This window comes from Accipiter gentilis, chromosome 24, assembly GCF_929443795.1.
Source record: "Accipiter gentilis chromosome 24, bAccGen1.1, whole genome shotgun sequence".
NCBI classification, from domain to species: domain Eukaryota; kingdom Metazoa; phylum Chordata; class Aves; order Accipitriformes; family Accipitridae; genus Astur; species Astur gentilis.
In genome coordinates this window covers 16,289,674-16,309,555 of record NC_064903.1, presented here as the reverse complement: position 1 = coordinate 16,309,555, position 19,882 = coordinate 16,289,674, and the positions used below count along the sequence as shown (strand labels likewise).

Genomic DNA, 19,882 nt, shown 5'->3' with positions numbered 1-19,882 from the left:
ACTGCCACACATGACAGTAGTCTCCATCTCCCACATCACAGATGAGCAGTCCACAGCACATGGCATGTAGGCACACTCGTATACATCCTCTCAATAATTTTTTCATGCACCTAAAGCACTGAGCCATGCTGCCAAGGCAGTGAGAAGAGCAGTAGGACTGTGCCAAGCCAGGCTTTGCGTGCACCCCAAAACCAAAAAGCTCGGCACCAGTGAGTTTATCAAGCAGGTATGCTTGATAAAAATATTTTTGCATACATCAGTGCTGGTTAAATAGTGATGGCACATAGGTACCTTTAATAATGTCTGGGATGGCACATAATCTCTCTCAAGGGCACACTATTGCACAAGTGTCAGGGGTGTGGGGTTTGTGCTCTCTGAAGCATCAGGCACTAGCAACAAGGACAGAAGAACACCGACTCCTACTCGTATGCTTGCAAGAGTTTTCACATTTAATTTAACACAGGGCTCTTAAAATAACCAAATAACCTAGAAACAAGCTGCAGTGATAGACGGGTGGAAGAGGAAGGAGACCAGCATGATTTCTGGTTTTCAACAGGTGGCCAGTGGATGCAAATGTTATTAAATGTGTGATAGAAAAACCACAGCTGAATCCTGGGCATCTTATAAAGGGAGATCCAAAACCTGCTTTTAGAGATTTTGAACTTTCTCTGTAAATGAGCTGGATGAACTGGAAAATATTAACTTGGCTAATTAATAGGCTTCTAAGTCTAGCATTTTAAATTACGGTTTTTCTAATTTGATCATTGTGTTTATTATTAATTTGAATATCTCTGAAGCATATTTATGTCTGCTGCTTCTCCTGAAACAGGTTTCCAAAATCAGGAAGACCGTGCATTTGATTAATACTCAGTAAAAACATAGTAATTTTCTGAATGTATCCTGAAGGCTGAAGTCTCATAGTCTGTTTAAAAAAAAAGAATTCCAATTTATTTTAAAACATGTTAAAACTCTATGAACTGACTGACACTCGTCAAGAAACAAACAAAAAAATTTACCATTTTTCACTGCATACATTTTTCAAAAATTCTGACAAAAGATTATTTCTATATATAATAATCTAACTGTACTATTATATAATTTGAGGCTGTAAGACTTGAAACTGTTAATGAACTACTAGCAACTATTAGACCTGCAGAAGGTAGTATTTGGAAAAAGGTGAGTGCTAACACACACACATCTTGGCTAAGTTGCAAAATGGATTTTTTTTTTTTTTTTTTTATTTAATGTCTTCCACAATTTTAAATAGACAAAATATGTTACTTACTGTTCTGGATTGTTTCATGATGTTATTGTGAAATACTAATGGCTACTGTGTTTATTTCACCATAGGAGTGTGTTCATTTCACTGGTGGGTAAAGTCTGGTAAGAGGTAAAAGATTTTGCAATCCTGTTGACTGGATGGCTTAATATAAATCTCAATTATTCACCTGACTTGCAACAAAAATATTCTGCTGCATTAATAATCTTAAAGTTGGGGATGATCGTAGGTGGCGATTATGCTGCCGCATGGGTTTTTTTGTACACGGCTTAGAAGCCCAAGTCAGGAAAAAAACATGATAGCAGATACCGCATAAAGCGAGCTGAAGCCCACAGATAGTTTAACTTAATAAAAACACATTAATAGGAGGAACACAGAACCAAGGTTAACAACAACAGAAACATGTCTAGCCAGACATGCCCCACCGACGCCGCGCTGCTGTACGATTCGAGGACCGTGAGCGTACGTTCGACTCGTTACCGCTTTTACCCTGCGTTCAGCCCGGGCGAGAGACGCCGACTCTCCCGCCGGACGACGGGCAAGCGACCGGCAGGACGGCGCGGAGCCGGAGCCGAGCCGCGCCTTAACGGGAACCCGCACACACCAGGAAACGGAGCAGCCCCGAGGCCAACGGCGGGGAGAGCCATGAGGGGGGGCCAGGAACCCTTGCGGGAAGGGGTCAGGCCTCAGAAACCATGAGATGAGGTAAGTTATTCTTAAAAAAAACACCCCAACTTCCCGGAGGAGAGGAGTAGCCGGCCCGGTTGCAAAATCCCCCGCTCTCCCGCCGCTGGGCCTCCCCTCGCCTTGCTGTCCGGGGAGCGCCGGCCGGCGGGGGTCCTCACCCCCCGTAGCCCACGGCGCCGGGATTCCCCTGAAGGGCGGCCGAGCCGGCTAAAGGAAGGCCCTTCCCGCCCCCCTAGCCACCTCCCCGCAGAGAAGCGGGGAAGCATCGGAGGAACGAGGCCCCGAAGCCGGCGACGGCCCCGCCGCCAGCCGGACCTAACATGGCGGCGGGGAGGGAGGGAGGAGGGGCGGGGCTCCGTGACGTCTCGCGATGGCGGGCGGGCGGGAGAGAGTCCGCCGCGATCCCGGCAGCCATAGCGACGACGCTACCTGCAGTGACGGGAGCAGGCGGGGGGGGTGGGCCGGCGGCGGCGGCGGCGGACAAAGGGGGCGCCGCGCGTAGCCCGCACCCAGCGGCCCCGGAGGGGGTGAGTTCGGGGCGGGGGGCGCCGCGCGACGCCCCTCCCCCACCCCCGGGATAGGGCGGGGGGTGGCGGGAGGAGCGATACCCCCGTCCCGGCTTGTCAGGCGGCCCCGGGCCGGGCAGCGAGGGGCCCTTGGCGGGCCGGGCCTCCCCTCCCCTCCCTTCCCGTCTCCCTCAGGCGGGGAGCGCGGGGCCTTTCCCCGGCGCCGGCAGGTCTCTCGCCGTGCCGTCTCGGGTGGGAGCGCTGGCGGAGGAGCCCGGCGCCCGCCGCCCTTCACCCTCGGTAGGGCCGTGAGGAGGAGCGGGGCGGCGGCCGGGCTCCGAGGCCCCGGCGGCGCGGCGCCGCCTGCCCGGCCTGGAACCTCCTCTCACCCGCGGGGGGCTGCTCGGCGGGGAGCGGGGCAGCCGGGGCCGGTGGGGAGGGAGGGAGGGAGGGAGTGAACGCGGGCCGGGTGTCGGTGGGGACGGGTCTCGCTTGGGCTTGCTCCGAGGTTGTCGGTGGGGGAAGCGGTGCGGGACGGTGCCGGTGCGAAGGTGCTGGCTGCGTTATCGCCAGGGGCAGGGCAGGGCTGGGCTGGGCGCAGGCTGTGGAGAGAGGCCGTTAGAGCGCAGATGCCTCAGCCTTTATCTCTGCTGCTCCGCGTCGGAGAACAAAGAGGATCAATTAAGGGTGTGCAATGATTGCTGCCTCCCTGCCTTCAAGTAGGTGCGCTCTGAGAGTCAAACTGGAACGCCTTTCTTCCCGGCGTTCTCGGAGGAAAGAGTGTTTTCCTCAGTTAATCTGTGGCATCTTGGCATTTGGGCTGAGGATTTGAGCCTGGCCTGAGACGGGGGAAAAGGCCGCGTAGCACTGAATAGCACTACATGCGTTTAAAAACCAGCCAGTTCGGTGCATTAAACGCAGCCTGAACGTGAGAAAATAGAGACGAGAGCAGCGGATGTGCCCTTGAAAGTCTTCCATAGGATTCTTCTGAGCCGTATAGTAGAATGGGTTGGAAGTAATGCACAGCTCTTATTTCATTTTTCCCTGCTTTTGTGTGTCTCTTAGTTGCATTTGAATAATTTTTTTTTTTGTTACTGTCACCTTTTCAGCATTTGAAAAAATAAAGGGAAAAAATTATGTGGTCTTAATAAATTTTTCTGTCAGTATCAGCGTGATTTATGCATGTTGTCATCTATGCTAATAGGTAACGCTCTAAGACTATTTCATTTTACAGCATCCTGGAGACAGTTACTAATTGCATTTCTCATCACCCTGTAAAGAGGTAAACAGTAGCATATTTCTGCCCAGGCTTTGCAAAGTATCAGAGGAGTTCTGCCAGTTTAAATGTGACTATCCGCCTACTTAAATACTTTGCAGAATATGTGCCTTCATAGATTAGCAAATTGAGGTGAGGTTAACCAACTTGCTCAAGGTCATGGAGTGTCAGTGACAGAGTTAGCAATAATGGAATCCAGCCATCCTGGCTGCTGGGTCTGTGCTCTAATTGTTGGATGACTCTCCCAAATAATTGCAGGTAGTTTAAACATTGGGTTGCGTAAGTGCACGTTACGGCCTTCAAAAACTTTTAGAGAAACAAAATCTTAATAGATCTGCTTTAGATCATATGCTGTGTTTACATGTAGCTTAAAGGAATTGCTCAGCTTGACATAGGGAATTCTGAAGAAGACTTTGTGGCTTATTTTGTAAATATGCATTCAAAAGGCATCAATTTTGTTGAGTATATAGTGTAGAAAGGCTTATTGTGTAGATTTAGAGGGTAGATCATGAGATAGAATAAAAATAGATTACACTTCAATTAGAAAATTTTTAAAAGCGGAATGTGGAGACGATGACTATAGAGGTTATCTTCTGAATAAAGTGTTTACCAGATGACATTCTGTAGAGATATTTGCAGTTGTTAGGAAAAGAAACAACCAACAAATGCACTCGGAAGCCATGGTGATGAGGCTGTTGGAAGTTAAAATGGGAACAAAAAACTTCCTCACTTGATTTATTTTTTCAGCAGATGCTTGTTAAATAAAAACAAATCACAATTGGTGTTATTTGTGAGCCTAGAGAGAAGTTACATTTCACTTTGTGTTTTTCTCTGTCAAGTTAAATTTATGAAGAAAGAGATTTCAAAGGAAACGCTGGCAGATCTATGCTATTGTGACACCAGCAGTATATATTTAGTAACTTCAGGGAGGAAAGATCCTTATTGTGCTAAAAAAAAATATCAGTGGCAATTGTTTGTCTGGACTTCAAAGAGCATTGGAAAGCAAGCTGGCATTGTTCAGGTGTTACACTTTGGCCCGTATCCTGTAATGAGCGTTAAATTTGACAGATTCCTGCACCTGCAAGGAGTTTCATTGGCGGTACTAGGAGAAGCCCATCTGCGCAGTGTAGGTCACAGAGTTGAGACCACAGATCTTGGTTTTGCACAGATTTGCATGTGCTTACGTTTATGTTCTGCAAGTAATCATGGTGACTATTGACTGCAGAATTTAGTGATTGCGGTGAGAATCTGCTGTGCCGCGATGCATGGTGTAGAAGAGCGGCAGCCAAGTTTCTTTTAAATGAACTGGCTGGAGTGCCAAACATAGCCAGCTGCGTAGCCTTATTCTGAACGTGAGTACTGCTTTGGGGTTAATCTGTGCAGAGAAGTTCTGAAGGTAGAGACTTTCTCTGTAAAAGTCTTTGCAGTTTCTTGTTGATGAGTGCTGTATGAAAGGTGTGCTGCTGTTAGTACTAAACTGTCAAATCTGCCCAGCATAATGCAGTTTTTGGGAAAAGTGCTTTTACTGATGTCACTTGGTGAGATATCCCAGCAAGGTGACTTCTAAGTCAAAATTATTGTCTCAAAAAGGATGCTGGTTGCTTGCTTAGAAATCCAGAAATTTATATCCTGAATGACACTGCTGTGTCAGCAAGCATGTCTACTATAGGCCTGAGTTTGCCAGGTTTTATTTTTGCCAGTTTGGGTGGTAACTTCTTATCCAGCCAAGTTAAATAAGAAAAGGAAGCAATAACGGGATATACTTTTTTAAGATTGGTGGCTTTCCGCCTGCAAGTTGTGGAATCCTGGGAGGTTTTCACGTTGCGTTTTCAAAGGATGCATAAGAAAAATGAGCCTGTTAATAGGCTTAGTGATCCATACCTCCACTGATGTTGTGATTTGTGGGGTTTTGGACACCTAAACACTTGCCGCTGGCTGAGCTGAAGAAACTGGAGCTGTGGTATAATGGCAGGCGTCAGAATGAAACATGTGCAGTGTTTAAATAAAAAACTAAAGCATCAAAATAATATTAATTATTATAAATAATACTTTAAAAATTTATTAAATATAGTCACTTTAAAATATCTAGCAGTAGTTTGCTATTGGTTGTACGGTAGTTTAAAACCTTTATTAGGAAAAAACCCCTTTTGCTAATTTCAATGATTGCCTGTATTTCTGTTACACATAATGTATGCAGTGTAGATATGTATGGGAACCAAAGATTTCCACATATGCTTACTGCATCAAGCTAACTTTTGTTAAAAAAAAACCCCTTAATCTTTTGCCTATGAGAAGTTTCAAAAGAAGTTATTTTGTATTCCTGGAAGCTGGTGGTTTTTCCACATTAGCTCTTCATATACTCTTAATATATTTGAATGGAACAATGAATCTCACTTTGCAGTAGTAAACAAACTTGTTCGAGAAATAATGCTTACACTTGCTGCACAAAGTGAATCCAGAGTTTGTTAATTCTTCTGAAACAAAAGGGATTCACCAAAATTCTAAGAAGCACTCAGAACCCAAATTGCCACTTACAGAGCTATGTCTTTTTCTAGACTCTTCTTAATAAGGTAGCAGAACATCAACTTGGAACACTATCATTGGGGATTTGTTTTCAGAATATTATTAGTAGCATTTCAGTGAAGTGGAAACAAACCTGTGCTCTGAAAAGAAACTGGATCTTGGGGAAAGACATACCAGTGAGAGCCATGAATTTAAATTCTACAGAGATGATTTGCTATTTGAAAAAATAAATAAATTTAAAAGCTTAGTTTGTGAATAAGAATCAGAACCTGTAAATCTGGAGATATGACAGATACACTCTACTAAACACCTAAACTTGTGTCATGTTTCAAGTATGAAACATGTATCTGGTGCTTGGAAATGTGAACATCATGATGTTTAGAATGGAAAAATAAGCATTTGTTTTTGATTGTTCATAATGCTAGGGCTATTTGCTGCTAGAAAGGTCAGAAACTAAATTCCTTAAGGTGCAACCAAATCAGTTTATTAGACTGTAGAACAGCTGAAATGGACCTTGTTTTATAAAGCTTCACTGGAAGTGGAAATGACAGCTGATGAGTCAGTAGGAACTTTTTGTTCTTTTACTATTTTCTACTCTAGAATAAAGTTAAGCCTCAAAGGACACCTTCAGTTTGATAATTAACCTATAGGAGCTACAGTAAAATATGTTGTTCTTGTGGGGGAAAATATATGTAGCTGTTTCACTTTGTTCTGTCTAGTGTGTAAAGTCAATGGTATGTGTGCTGAGGAGTCTGGCCTTAATTTTCTTTTATGAGTTACACTTGGGATTGTTGCTCAGTCGGGTCATGGGTTCTGGTTTTAGTTCTGGAATGTCACTCAAAATAAAACAAAACTGTGGGGGTGGCAGAGGGAGAATTACGATGGTTATACTTTGGTTAGAGACAGTGGTGGTAGAAAACCTGTCTTATTTTTAAATCAAATAGTAAATCCCAAATCTGTTTGGTATTATTCATCCCAGTTATTTTTTGGTTCGTTGCCTGTAACTACCATGCAATTGTAACAAGAGTTTAGTTTAAACAAGGTGTGAAGGTGTTCCCCATTCTTTTGTTCTGAATCTCTGGGATTTGACATACCTCAGTGCCTATGTGAGCAGATACCTAAGTTATTATACCTCATCCGGGAAGGTCACCACTGCAGAGAGATTCCTGCCTAAATGGTGACTACCGCTGCCTTACGTCTTTGTGTTTCCTCATTTCTGCTCTGTTTTTTCTCAAGCGTTCGTGTCCTGAGGCAAGGATGGGATATCTTTTTGTTGTTGTTTGGTTTGTGTTGCAAAGACCCAGCATAAGCAATCCTAGTCGTGGACTAGGACCCCAAAATGCTGCCATGATACACTGAAGAAGTGCTTATCCTTTTATTTTATAGCAGTTTGTTAAATAGATGGAAAGTCGATGCAAATATTTTTTCCATTTCCATATTTTTGAAGGAACTTAAGTAAAGGTAGATTCATAACCAAGCATCACGTTTTATATTTTTACACCTTTGTTGACTGCCTCAGTTTAGTATAGACTTATGGAAATAATCTTCTTGCCTTTTCTCTTTTTCCCCCCTTTTTTTCCTTTTAGAATTGCCAAAATGCTTTGGAATTCTTAAACGATTCAAAAACTGAAGTCTCTGAGGATACAAAATCATAAGAACACAAGAAGCAGCAAGGAGGATTCAGTGCCAATGCAGCAACAAAAAAGACAGCCAGAGTTAGTGGAAGGAAATCTTCCTGTTTTTGTTTTTCCTACAGAACTTATATTTTATGCAGATGACCAGTCAACACACAAGCAGGTGTTGACTCTATATAACCCCTATGAGTTTGCCTTAAAATTCAAAGGTGGGTTTCTTAGGTTAAGTTCTGTTTAAGGGTTAGTTGATGATCTTGAACAGTCCAATTATAATTCATGTAACAAATCATATTTGTGACAAAACTAAACTTGTGTCTTTATGTATACCTGTTGAAGAAGTTGATGAGGTGTTAATTCATGATTTGTTACCACTACTGTCCTTTTCATTGCAGTTCTTTGTACAACTCCAAATAAATATGCGGTGGTTGATGCTACTGGTGCAGTGAAGCCTCAGTGCTGTGTTGATATGTAAGTAAAAGTTGGTTGGGGTTTTTTTTTCCGTAATGTACAACACTTGATTATCTTAATTTCTTTTCTTATTAAGAGGTAGTAAATGACAGCATGCATAGTATAAACTAAGTTGGATAAAGATATAATATTTTCCTAATCTCCTGTATTCTTGTGGCTTTCACTCTAGGGCAGAGGTGTTATAATATTGGAGATACTTCCTTCTTTAATTTTGCCTTGAAGCATAAATAAAATGCTAGTAAATGCATCCTGTAGTATAGTTTGTAAACCAGCAGTGAGAGTAATATGAGCCTCCCCTGAGTACTTTCTCGTTAGAAATAACAAGAAAAGCAAGACCCTCAGGGTTGGGATTTCTTTATGAGAAATATTTGTTTGCAGATTGGCAAAATGAAAATGTATGCAGTTCTACTGAGCACGCTTTCCTGGGCCATTTTTAATAAAGGTACTTTTGCCTACCTTTCACCCCAACTGCCTCTCTCGGTCTCAGATCTCTCTGTCTCCCCTTTACTTGTTTCTTCTGTCAGGTCCCAACCCAGTAACAGAGAAAATAAGTAGGCCAGTTAAATGATCACAATAACATATAGGGTCTGTAGGCTGCTATAATTCAAAGTAGAGTAGGTATATAAGCTGAAATAGACCAACTTTTTTCATCTTCCGTTTGCCACATTTTTTCTGTGCTGATGTACAGATACAGCTAAAGAAAGTATGAAGTACCTAAAAGAGCAGACCGAGCTTTCTGAATAGAAATTTACAAACTGTAAAACACCACCTGGAATCTCTGGTTAACAAATGGCCATATACAAAAAACTGCTATTGAATGATCTGTCTTTTGTCAGATAAATAGTACTGTGCTTGGGGAATGGCTCTTTCCTGCAGACTGTTTTCCTTAGGTGTAATTTGGAAAATTCCAAGGACTCACCAAATGGAAAGGAAGTTTAAAACATGGAACTAAAAAGTTTCAGTGGGCAGGGGCAATAATCCTAAAAATGGAACAAACCAGGTCAGAATATACCAGCGTATTGCTGAGCTGTTCCAGTCTAGGAGACATTTACACAAGCTTGATTACATTTGGGTAATCTTAAACAAATGTCTTATTAAATAAAGGAAAATAAGACATATGCATGTTTCCAAGGGAATTTTTTGTGCAGCAAAACCCCCATCCCATTCCAATGGTTGCTGTCTAAGGGCAGTGTTTACTGCTAGGATATGAGCAGTACTATGCAAGTATGGCCATTTGCCAGATAAACAGATATTCTACAGAGCTTCCAATTATGCAATGGTCTCTAAAAAGAAACAGGAGAATGTATCTGTTTATAAGGGTCTGCAGAAAATATCTCTTTGCTTGGCAGCAGATGCATGTTCTCATAACACAGTGTTATGTAAAGATTCTGTTTAGGTTGGTAGTTAGTATCATGGTACTAAGAGTAGAAACAAAAATTTAGAAGTAAGTGTTAAAGGAGGAAATAAGAGTTGAATCTTCTGTTCTCATACACAGAGTTGTGTCAATTAGGATTGTTGGGGGGGAAAAGCCTTTTGTTTTAGTGAAGGCAGTTGCCCAGCCAACACTCAGCTTGCTGAAAGCCTGTCATAAGCATGCTCTTTTGCCTCTCAAGTGACATAAAACTACGTACATTCCTGCAGGCTTCTCGCTTGGGGGATAACTTACTCTCCGTTTCCTTGTTGAATAGTCTATTCAAACTAGATACCAGTTACAAGCCCTGGCTATGTGTTAATGATTGTAGATACCTTGATGTGATATAGTTCCTTTAAATGAAGACTGAAACACAAAGATCTGTTTCTTGCAGCATTTTAATGTATATATTAATCACAAAGATAGGTTTCTTGAAGCAATTTTAAGACTACTATCCTGTATTACTAAGGGTAGAATCATTTTTTTCCCCTCAGGAGATGGCAACCTTCTTGAAGCCAAATCACTTATACGTAGGTATTTTTTCAGATTAGCTATTGTTATCTTAGAAATGTAGAATAGCCTGTCGCAAAACAAGTTTTCCACTTTGGAAAAATAACTGGAATCCGTATTAACCCTAAGAGCTGATGTGACTTCAAAGCCTAAATATTATAGCTTTTTAGTGCTAGATACCTATTTTCATAATGAATCATAAATGCAGAGAGGAGGCAGTTAAGCAGAGCACTGCTCAGAGGTCTGTATTGCCTTTGATGAGTGTTATTTTAAGATTGACTTTTATAGGCCCCACATACAATTTTGTCCATGAAATGCCATAAAACTAGAACCCTGTCTTACTGTTAAAACCATCTTGGTCAACCTATTCAAAACAGGAGAGCAACAGAGTGGTTGCTGGACAGTGAGAAAGTTTACCAAGAATATAGCTGACTCTCTAGCTGTAACTTGGAGAATATGTCTATACTGCAGTCTGAGTTGTGACTGCAGCTTGTGTGTCTATGCCTGGCATAGCTCTTCGTAGCTAGTGAAGTACCTGCAGCATCATGTATTTCAATGCAGGCTATGAAACATGCTCAGGTTAGCTAGATTGATGAGCAAAGCTCTGACAGCACAGAGCTCTGCTATTGAGATCCGGATTTAGTCACTGAATGACAGGTGAGAAATGTTGTTGTAAATACGTAGCTGTCATGTTTACTGCGCTGTTACATGCTTTTAATGGTGGGCTTCTGATTTTGAAAATCCTTTACATCTAGCTGACTCTTGTCCATAGAGGGACTGAGTTTTGCTTCTGAGAAAGTATAATTGTAAAGCTCTGAGCCTGGTTTCCTCAAAAAGCCAGACTTTTGCCATCACCTGTTCAAGTGTTTGGCAGTTGTACTTTTCTTCTTTTCTTCCCTGTCCATTCCAGTCACCCTGTACCTTTTAAAATCATTGGCCAGCATCAAACAACTTTGATAAAGGAGGAGGCATCTTTCAGATAATTGAGGTTTCGTGCAAATTGGCAGCTAGGCCTTAGATTGAGGAAAAGGTGTGCTTGAGATAAAGAATTAACTGTTCTTTTTGGCCAGCCAATTGGAGCATATATATTTGGGAACCAGAGCGAACATAAGGAGGGGAGAGAGAAGGCAAGATCAAATCTTCAAGAACATTGAGTGATGGAGGAGGTAATGGGGATCTGGACTATTGCAATGCATCTGTGGGAGGAGGAAAGAGGGGAAACATTGGAATGTAGGACGTAATTCCATAGGAGACGTGCTGCTTATTAGTTCCTCTGTTTGAAAATGTTGTTTTCCTCTGCAGTGTGATTCGTCACAGAGATGTTCGGGCTTCTTACTATGGTGTGATAGATAAATTTCGTCTACAAGTGTCTGAGCAGAGCCAGAGGAAAGCATTAGGGAAAAAGGAGATTATTGCTACTCTACTTCCATCTGCAAAGGAACAACAACAACAAAAGGAAGAGGAGGAAAAACGAATAAAAGAACACCTGGCTGAAAGTGTCTTTTTTGAGCAGACTTTGTGTCAACCAGGTAGCTGAAATCTTTTACTTCTCCTGTCTTCTTAATCAGTTATGAGTAGCTCAAGTGACTAGAAAGGCTAGACTAAAATAAATTTGAAAATAGTTCCTTTTCTTACCTGTAAGACTAGTGTCTTTATCACTGGGGGATGATAGTGCCCAGGAACTCAAACTACAGCAATTCTGGTTATGCTGTCTTGATTAATCAAGACCCTTTGCTGCCCTATGTTTGCATGCCATGCCTTGGAGAGAGAACACATCCTCTATTCCTCTGGTGCAGAAATTCTGCTACAGCCAATGGGAATTTAGCTGCAAAAGGGTGGCAGTTATTTTTTCCCTTGGGCTATTTCAGAACATATGCCCCTTCTGAGTTTCTTCCAAACCCTTAATCCTCCATTTCCTGATGAGCAGAAAATATTGCCAAAATATCTTCTAAAGTGGTCCTTGTTCTGCGCCATCTCCTTTGTCTGTCTCACAAGTACAGAAAAGCACAGTCACTAGCTGAAAATTCTTTGCATGTTTCATATGTGAAGAAGTGAATCAACAGTCTTGAGCAAAACCTGGACTTAACAGTTAAGTTGAAATGGTAGGGGGAGATGTAAAAAGTATCAAGTTTTACCTGAACTGAATCTAAACCTGTTCTTCTTGACTTGGCAGTCTACCTTCTTGTTACTTTTACTGATTTATACTATAACATTCTTGTCACTGTTTTATTTTTCATGACAAGAACAAAAATCAATTCCAGAAAATAGATGAACCTGCTTGAGAGTGTGCCTCTTGTTAAAACCAAATTGTTTCTCTGTTTATACATAGTTTGTTGGCTAGTGAAACACCTTTTACTTTAAAAAAACCTCAAGATAGGTATTAATGGGATACATGGTTAAAGCAAACCTACAATGATCTCTGGGCTCACAGAATAACATGTTACTATGATAGTTGTTCTGGTACAAAGGTTTCAAACCATCCTGAACAATCTGATACTGGTCTTAATCCAAATGCTATTTCTCTGCTTAAAAACCTCGTTGACTACATTATGTTGGTTGCTTACAGAAAAACAGTAAACAAAGCAACTACAGTCTTTCCATATAACCTGCAACCTAGAAATAACAGATTTATGGAATTAAAATAGGACATGTATTGCTAGTCACTGAGGATAGAAAAACTTGATAAAAACATTGGCTAATTTCCAATGGGTCTTAAGAATTTGGTGAGAGGTATTCAGCTAACATGTTAACAGCACTTTTCAAAGATTACACAGTGTGCCTTTGGGTAGGTTCCAGCTGTTAAACTGCAGTGCAATAAAGACTGTGAAGGACAGTTCATCTATAGTTTGCATTTCCTTATTTGGGTGATATTGGACTGTCAGAGTGATTTGCTCTCACAGTTCTTAAAAGTAAGATTCAAATAATACCGATTTGTGGCATATAAACTGGTTCTGGCAGGTGCAGCCCTTGAATCCTCTAGAGAAAGAAGGGGAACTCATCTGGCCCAAGAACCTGTGTTCTTACTGTAGCCAAGTTTTGTTCTAGAGATGTAAGCAGTTACCTGCCTGTGCAGCTCTTTTAGGTGTTCTTTCCTAACTGATTACTAATCACTGAAGGAACATATCAAGGAATGGAGTCAGAATGCATGGTGAAACCTCAAGTGTTGCTCAAACACCCAGCTGTCATGAGTGTGTATACATAGCTACCGGGCCTGGCAGGCTCTGTTCCTCCACAAGGGAGGGGTTTGGAAAGTCATGTGAAAACAAGTTCCAGTGTCAGAACAGGAAGCAGCCTTCACTGCAAAATGCAGAAGGTTTAGAAGGGTGGGTTTAAGAGTTGTTTCCCACCTACTCCAAAGGGAAAAGAAAATCTTAGGCTATTACAGCTTGAATGTACTGCGAACGCTTTTGCAGAATATTTAATGTTTATGTTGGTTAGATGTTCCTTATAATTGGTACCATCTTGTTTTTCAGAAAACAGAACTGCCTCGTCGGGACCTAGTTTACTAACAGTCTTCCTGGGAATAGTGTGTATTGCAGCACTAATGCTACCTACATTGGGGGAAATGGAATCCCTGGTGCCTCTCTACCTCCATTTAAGTGTGAATCAAAAATTAGTAGCTGCTTATGTTTTAGGTAAGTATTTTGGATTTTGTAAATGTTTTCTTGCAACTTCCAGTCATTTGGGAAACTTCTCCTGTGTTTGCCATTGGCTTCAGGAAACTTGATGGAGACAAAGCACCACACTATATTTTGTTTTTCATCTCTACTTATATTTTAACTTGCAGCTGTAGTGATATCAGGGTAAATCAGTTATTGTAAGTATTTTAGACCAGATTTTAGCTGATACTTATTATATACAGGCCCCTGAATGTTAATTTCACCTTCATTTGATGACTGGCCAATTGTAGTCATCTGCCAGCAAAACTGAATGGAATATACTGTTTCTTGTTCTTATATTGAAATGGAGAGTTACTCTATTGCAGAACGTAGATCTCTTCTGTTATTTTGTTTCTCTCCAACCCAGACGAGCTGGTCTGAAAGGCTCTATTCACTACCTTCTTGATAAGCAATTGAAATGTGTAGAAATAAATTGTTGTAAACCCTTCCTAAGAGACCACTACCACCTTCTTCCCAATTTATAACTTGCTCCTAAATTAGCAAGCATAGATAAGTTGCACATTTCATTTGTTATGACTATTTTTCTATAACTATTTCAGATTTGAAGAACAGTCACACTAAACTCAATTCTCCTGTCCCACTACCTGGCAGAAATGAGGATTTAAAGGAAACGAGCTAGGCAGCTTCAAACTGATAGCTAGAGGTGAGGTAGTGATGGGAAAAGATGCAAGTTCTTAATGGTTAATGCATACACTCAGTTGACTGACTCGTGCAAGTCAGTCTGCTGAAATGGTTTGAAAACTCACTTGTCGCTCTTTGCCTGAGCTGATAGTGATGTATTTTTCAGATCAGGACCTTGCACTAATCCTTGATTTGTTTTTATCTCTAGTTTTGAAAACTATCTCTAGCTTTGAAAATTACTCCAGTTCCTGCTGGTGCTAACTATAGCATTAAACCATTTGACTTTATTTGCAACAACTTAACCCATTTCTAGATTCACTGTGAAGTTCTCACAGGTTTTGATTCCCTTTGGTATCAGCATTTTTAGTGTTCATGAAAAGATCCTTCTGTGTGCAACTTTTGCTCATGTAGAAAGTTGATTGCTCTTGAGAAGATGAAACCACTTTCTTCCACAACGAAGTACAACTGGATTGTGTAGCATTTAATTGAAAAGGGAGGTTAATACCACACCAACTGGGCTATATGACATCTGAGAAGTATTTGCTTTACAGAAATGAGTTAAACCCTTTATTGCTTGCAAGTCCCTGTACAAGTGGTATAGGCTGTCCTGTAGCAGCTTCTAGAAGCCTCTGTTATTACTCTGCAATGATTTAGATAATCCAAGCAAAGGCCTACAGCAGTTCTGGGTAGTACTAATTGTCTAAGCTAATACAGACCATAAGAAATAGCTGAACTGTAATTCCTCTTTAATGGATGAATTGCTTATCTAATGGAAGGCAGTGTTACAACTCTGTTCTGTCATGCTTCTATCTTCAAAATCTTTATAAAGTAAATAAGTTAAATCAGCATGTAGTGGCAGGATAGTGGAATAGTCTCAGGAATTTCTTTATCCATGGTGGTATCTGTAGGCTTTAGCTAAGGTCTCTGCAGTGAAAGGCTGTTACATTAACATCATCTGAGTCTACAAGAAAGATTGCCTAAGAACTGATAAATTAGTATTTTGATGTTATGTAAGGTTGGAATTCAAGGAGCCCTATGTTTTTCCATATGCCTCTTTGCCTTGTGCCGTGTAACTCACGGCTAAGAACTTGCAGATTTGTACTTTTTCCTGTATCAGCACATAATTAAAGTGAACTTATCAGTGTGTCATGAGTAGATTTATAAGCCCCACATTTCCTGCTTTCATCTGTTTTTAATTGTTTTTAACCTCTATCAGAGCAGTTCTTTTTTTTCCCCTCCCTCTTCAAAGGTCACAACAAAGACTCTGTAGAAAGCTCCCTATGCAGACTGACAAGGAAGCTTAACATCTTTGTCTAAAACTAGTCTTTGATCAGTTATTCTGCACAGAGCAGAAACAAAAATGTCTTGGAGCCTTCAGCTAATCTGCCTTAGTGATGGTTCAGCAATTGAATTACACTGCCCATGACTAGCCCCCATGAAAACTGGTAGCTTGTATGCTAGTGTTACACTTACCCAAGTCAAAATCTCAATGTTAAGATTTTCCCATAGTAAGATCAATAATTGTGTGGAGTATTTGTAGCTTCTTTGACATTTAGTTACTAGATATACTGCACTTCAGTGTATTTTTTTTTACACAGTTTTTGACTACATCAAAATTTGGAGTAATATTTCTAATATTTAAGTGAAGCGTATATATAAACTCTGCATGTATTTATGTACTTTCACCTTATTTTCTGGCCTGTGACAGGGTAAACTGTCTTTAAATGTTTTATTCAGTGAAATTATAGTGTTTAGTTCTTAATTCTTGTCTTTCAGGTCTCATCACCATGGTTATTTTGAGAACATGAGCAATGAGTTAATAGGATGTCAAACACCTTACTGTATATTCACATCATGAATGTGGACTGCCTTTTACTCCCATTTGGCTCATTAAGATGCTAGCAAAACTGTTCAGTGATTTAAGATACCTTCAGAAGTGTAATATATTTTAACTATGTATAATAAATGAAAGACTCAAAGCACTTTTCGGTGCTTCTGTAACAGACAGCTATGAAATGTTCAGTGATACCTGTGAAAATAATTTGAAAAACTTTTATATCTATGCCTACTGTAAAAAATCCTTATTAAAGCAACATTTGTTATTTTTAGTCTATGTTCACATCAGTGCGTGATCACTATAAAAGCAAACTGTCTTATGTAAAACGTTCATTTGGTTTGTGGTTGTACATGCTGAGGCTGGTGCATAACACTTATGTATACATACCAGAAGGATGAGAGTCATGACTAATCATTGAAGAAAATGAAAAATTCCATCAGTGAAACTACGAAATAAACCATGAATTTTAGGAGAAGTAATGCTCAAATTCCTTACTTCATCATTACCAATATATTGTTGAGCGCTCGTTTTCTTAACTGGGGAAATAATTCCTGCAACAGCCATTTTGTATCACAATTGTAGACAATAAACAACAAGTTCTATAATCAGATCCTTTCATTTCTTAGGGATGCATGCAATATGTGAACTAAGTGGCATTAACAGAAGTTGAACTCACTCTGCACACCAATATAAAATTCACCATTTTTTCTATTTTAGAGACCAAACTGTCACAACAAAGGCATTCCTCTACACCATCCCTCTCCCCCCCCCCCCAGCTAAGATAAGAGATTTCTTTTGTAGCAGAAAGTCCTGCTCAAATTCCAGTTTTATAATCCAGGTGAACATTTATCTTGTTTCATATGAGCATTTTCCTTCATTTGACATTTCATTGTCAAGATGTTAAGTTGAAAAATATTTCTACTGAAGGGCCGCTATTACTGCATTTGATTCATACACACAAATCTTTGTTTAAAAGAAGCCTATATAATACACTCTGATCTGTATAAAAAGCAGTTTGGAAATTAAACCTTCCTTCCCCCTGCATGTTATGGGTCACTTTTCTGCTTATGCATGGAAGTACAAAAAAAAACCATGCAGGTAACAGTGTTGCTTAAAAAAAAGAGAGAGAAAGGTTGAATTCAAGTTGTTAATCACTGTACATTTTTTCTTATATATAATACAAATAAGTCTTTAAAGGGCAATAAAATGTTACCTTAGTCTGATTCTCAGAAGAATGGAGATTGTGTCATCTATCAGCGTCAGATGATAAAGAAAAGTCAAACATTAACATTCATTTAAAAAAAAAAAGTCACTAACTGGTTTGAGAACACTGTGTTCTAGAGCCTGTGCTGCAGACACAGTGCTTGCCTCCCAACACCGAGATTGTGTTTGGGTCACAGTGTTTTCCTGCCACTGTAGAGCTGCGTTCTTGTAGCTTTGCTCTTATTCTTAAGTACCTACACTATTAATTCTGATTTTCATGAGGTTGTTTAACCTGCTGCTTTTTGGGGAAGGGCAAGGGAATCGAACAGACATTAGGGAGATAAAACTGCCACATGGCACATTAGCCTGGCTGTTACGTATTAAGATACACATTTTATTTTGCCCAAGCTGATGAAAAAATAAAACACAAACCCACCTTTTTCCCCCCGTTATATGCTGGCATTCCAGTCATGGGCCAGCATGTGTTTTGCCAGGCACTTGCGAAAGCATGGAAGAGAGAGAACCAAGTCTTGACACCTGCAGGCACCTTAGTCCTGCAGGACGGTGCACGCATGAGACTTGCAAAGTGAGGTGACAGGACAAGGGAGACCCAGATTGCCAGTGTTTGTTTTCAAGGAATTTAAAGAGAAGCGATTGGCTTAGAAAAACACCTTGACCAAAGAAATCAGTAACAAAAAGTTATCAGCAACTAAAAAGACTAAAACATTGGACCATTTCTTTTTCAAGGACGAGGAGCAATACACAGATAAAAAAGATTAAATGCACAGTGTAGCTCAGCAGATGCAGATAAAACTGGTGCTTGGGCAAAATAAGCATGACAAATGTGAATTTTTACTTCTTTCTACTTCAGGGAGATTACAGAACACTGTATAATCACAGATTTATTCCAGTGATGGGATAACGAGACCTGAGGACAGGTTCAGTTCGGCCCTGTGGGAGGGAATATATCAAATCATGTTACAGCACGGTCACAGGGAGACACTAGTAAAATTTTACCAGGTGGATACACAAGATTTAGAAGATATTTTTCTGGGGTGTGCCTGTGTACATTATGTATGTATGCATGCAGACACCTCTAGTACTTACTTAATGGGGTTACGGAAAACACTGAATGCCTTTGGAAATAAGACCCAAGACACTGAATATGCCTCCTCTTAAAAACACCAGGAGAAACAGTTAAGTGTTCACGTCATTTCCCATTCCTGACTCCTAACGCAAACAAAACAGTCATTTCCTTGAAATGGAAAAGTATTTTCAGCAGACAGTTAGGAGGGCTTTAAGATCATCCAGCAGAAACAATCATCTTGTTTACCCAGCACTTGCTGTGGCACTGATATCATCTCAAACAAGCAGTGCTGGCAGGCAGGAAATGGGAGTGCTGCCGAGATCGCTTTCACGAGCATCGCTCCTAGATGCTACAGGCTTGGTACATGATCTCCTCTAGGTGTTAGCACCTGTCTGGATCAGAAAACGTTTAGATGTCCCTATTTTCTCTGAAGGAGTGAATCACAGAATGCTTAAAACTACAGTAGACCTAACATAACTGTTTCAGAGGTCCAGGGACAGAGAGGGCTTTCAGATAATCTGTTCATTTCACCAGGGATCGCAGCTGATGGAGCCCCCCGAGATGGGAGAGTGGGTCGAGCAGCCGTACACGGAGATCACCTGGAAACAGATCCAGTCCCTGCAAAGGGAAATGCTGAGCTGCTGCTGACATTTCTCAAAACATGCCCCAGGAAGATAACTGAGCATGCTGTCAGATGGTAACAGTCACTGCTCTTACTTAAACAGCTTAACAGTGGCATTTGCAGCAGCTCCAAGAGAAGCCCATGCACAGAACTGTGCCTTCAACAACGAAGCGGAGAAATCCTTCCTGGAATCAACTAGCTGAGAATTGTCAAAGTCAATCGTATGTTATTTCATTTTACGTTCACAAGTATCTGATAACAAACAAGCCTAAACTGGAAAGAGGCTGCCAAATAGGTTTGGCAATAAATCACCATATTTCAGTTCTCAGTTGTCAATGTATATTTAAGATACCTGGCTTTCCTTGTAACAGGTTTCCTTCTAAATGCCAAGTTCCATCACCCCTTTCCTTTGTCAGGAGCATGAATCTCATCATCTCATCCTTAAGACTTACCTGCACTGGCAATCCAGCCCACTGGTAGGGCAACACTACACAAGGGAACTTGCCCAAGCCCGTCAGCCAGATCCAAGAATACTTTG

The 19,882-nt window shown here is 40.8% G+C and overlaps 1 protein-coding gene across 3 annotated transcripts; it reads left to right on the top strand.

Annotated features, from left to right (window-relative positions):
- Positions 1–354: 354 nt before the first annotated feature.
- Positions 355–17,037, top strand: MOSPD1 (motile sperm domain containing 1). 3 transcript variants are annotated; one of them, XM_049827560.1, is made up of 6 exons: positions 355–1,984; positions 7,858–8,114; positions 8,298–8,373; positions 11,597–11,823; positions 13,768–13,929; positions 14,514–16,365. In XM_049827560.1, exons 2-6 carry the CDS (start codon positions 7,961–7,963, stop codon positions 14,591–14,593), a joined length of 699 nt encoding a protein of 232 aa, XP_049683517.1. In that variant the 5' UTR covers positions 355–1,984; positions 7,858–7,960; the 3' UTR covers positions 14,594–16,365. The 3 variants fall into 3 exon arrangements, with proteins under 3 accessions (XP_049683517.1, XP_049683519.1, XP_049683518.1); XM_049827562.1 differs by lacking the exon at positions 14,514–16,365 and adding an exon at positions 16,372–17,037 and having other exon boundaries at positions 1,085–1,984; XM_049827561.1 differs by lacking the exon at positions 355–1,984 and adding an exon at positions 2,377–2,493.
- The last annotated feature ends 2,845 nt before the right edge of the window (positions 17,038–19,882 follow it).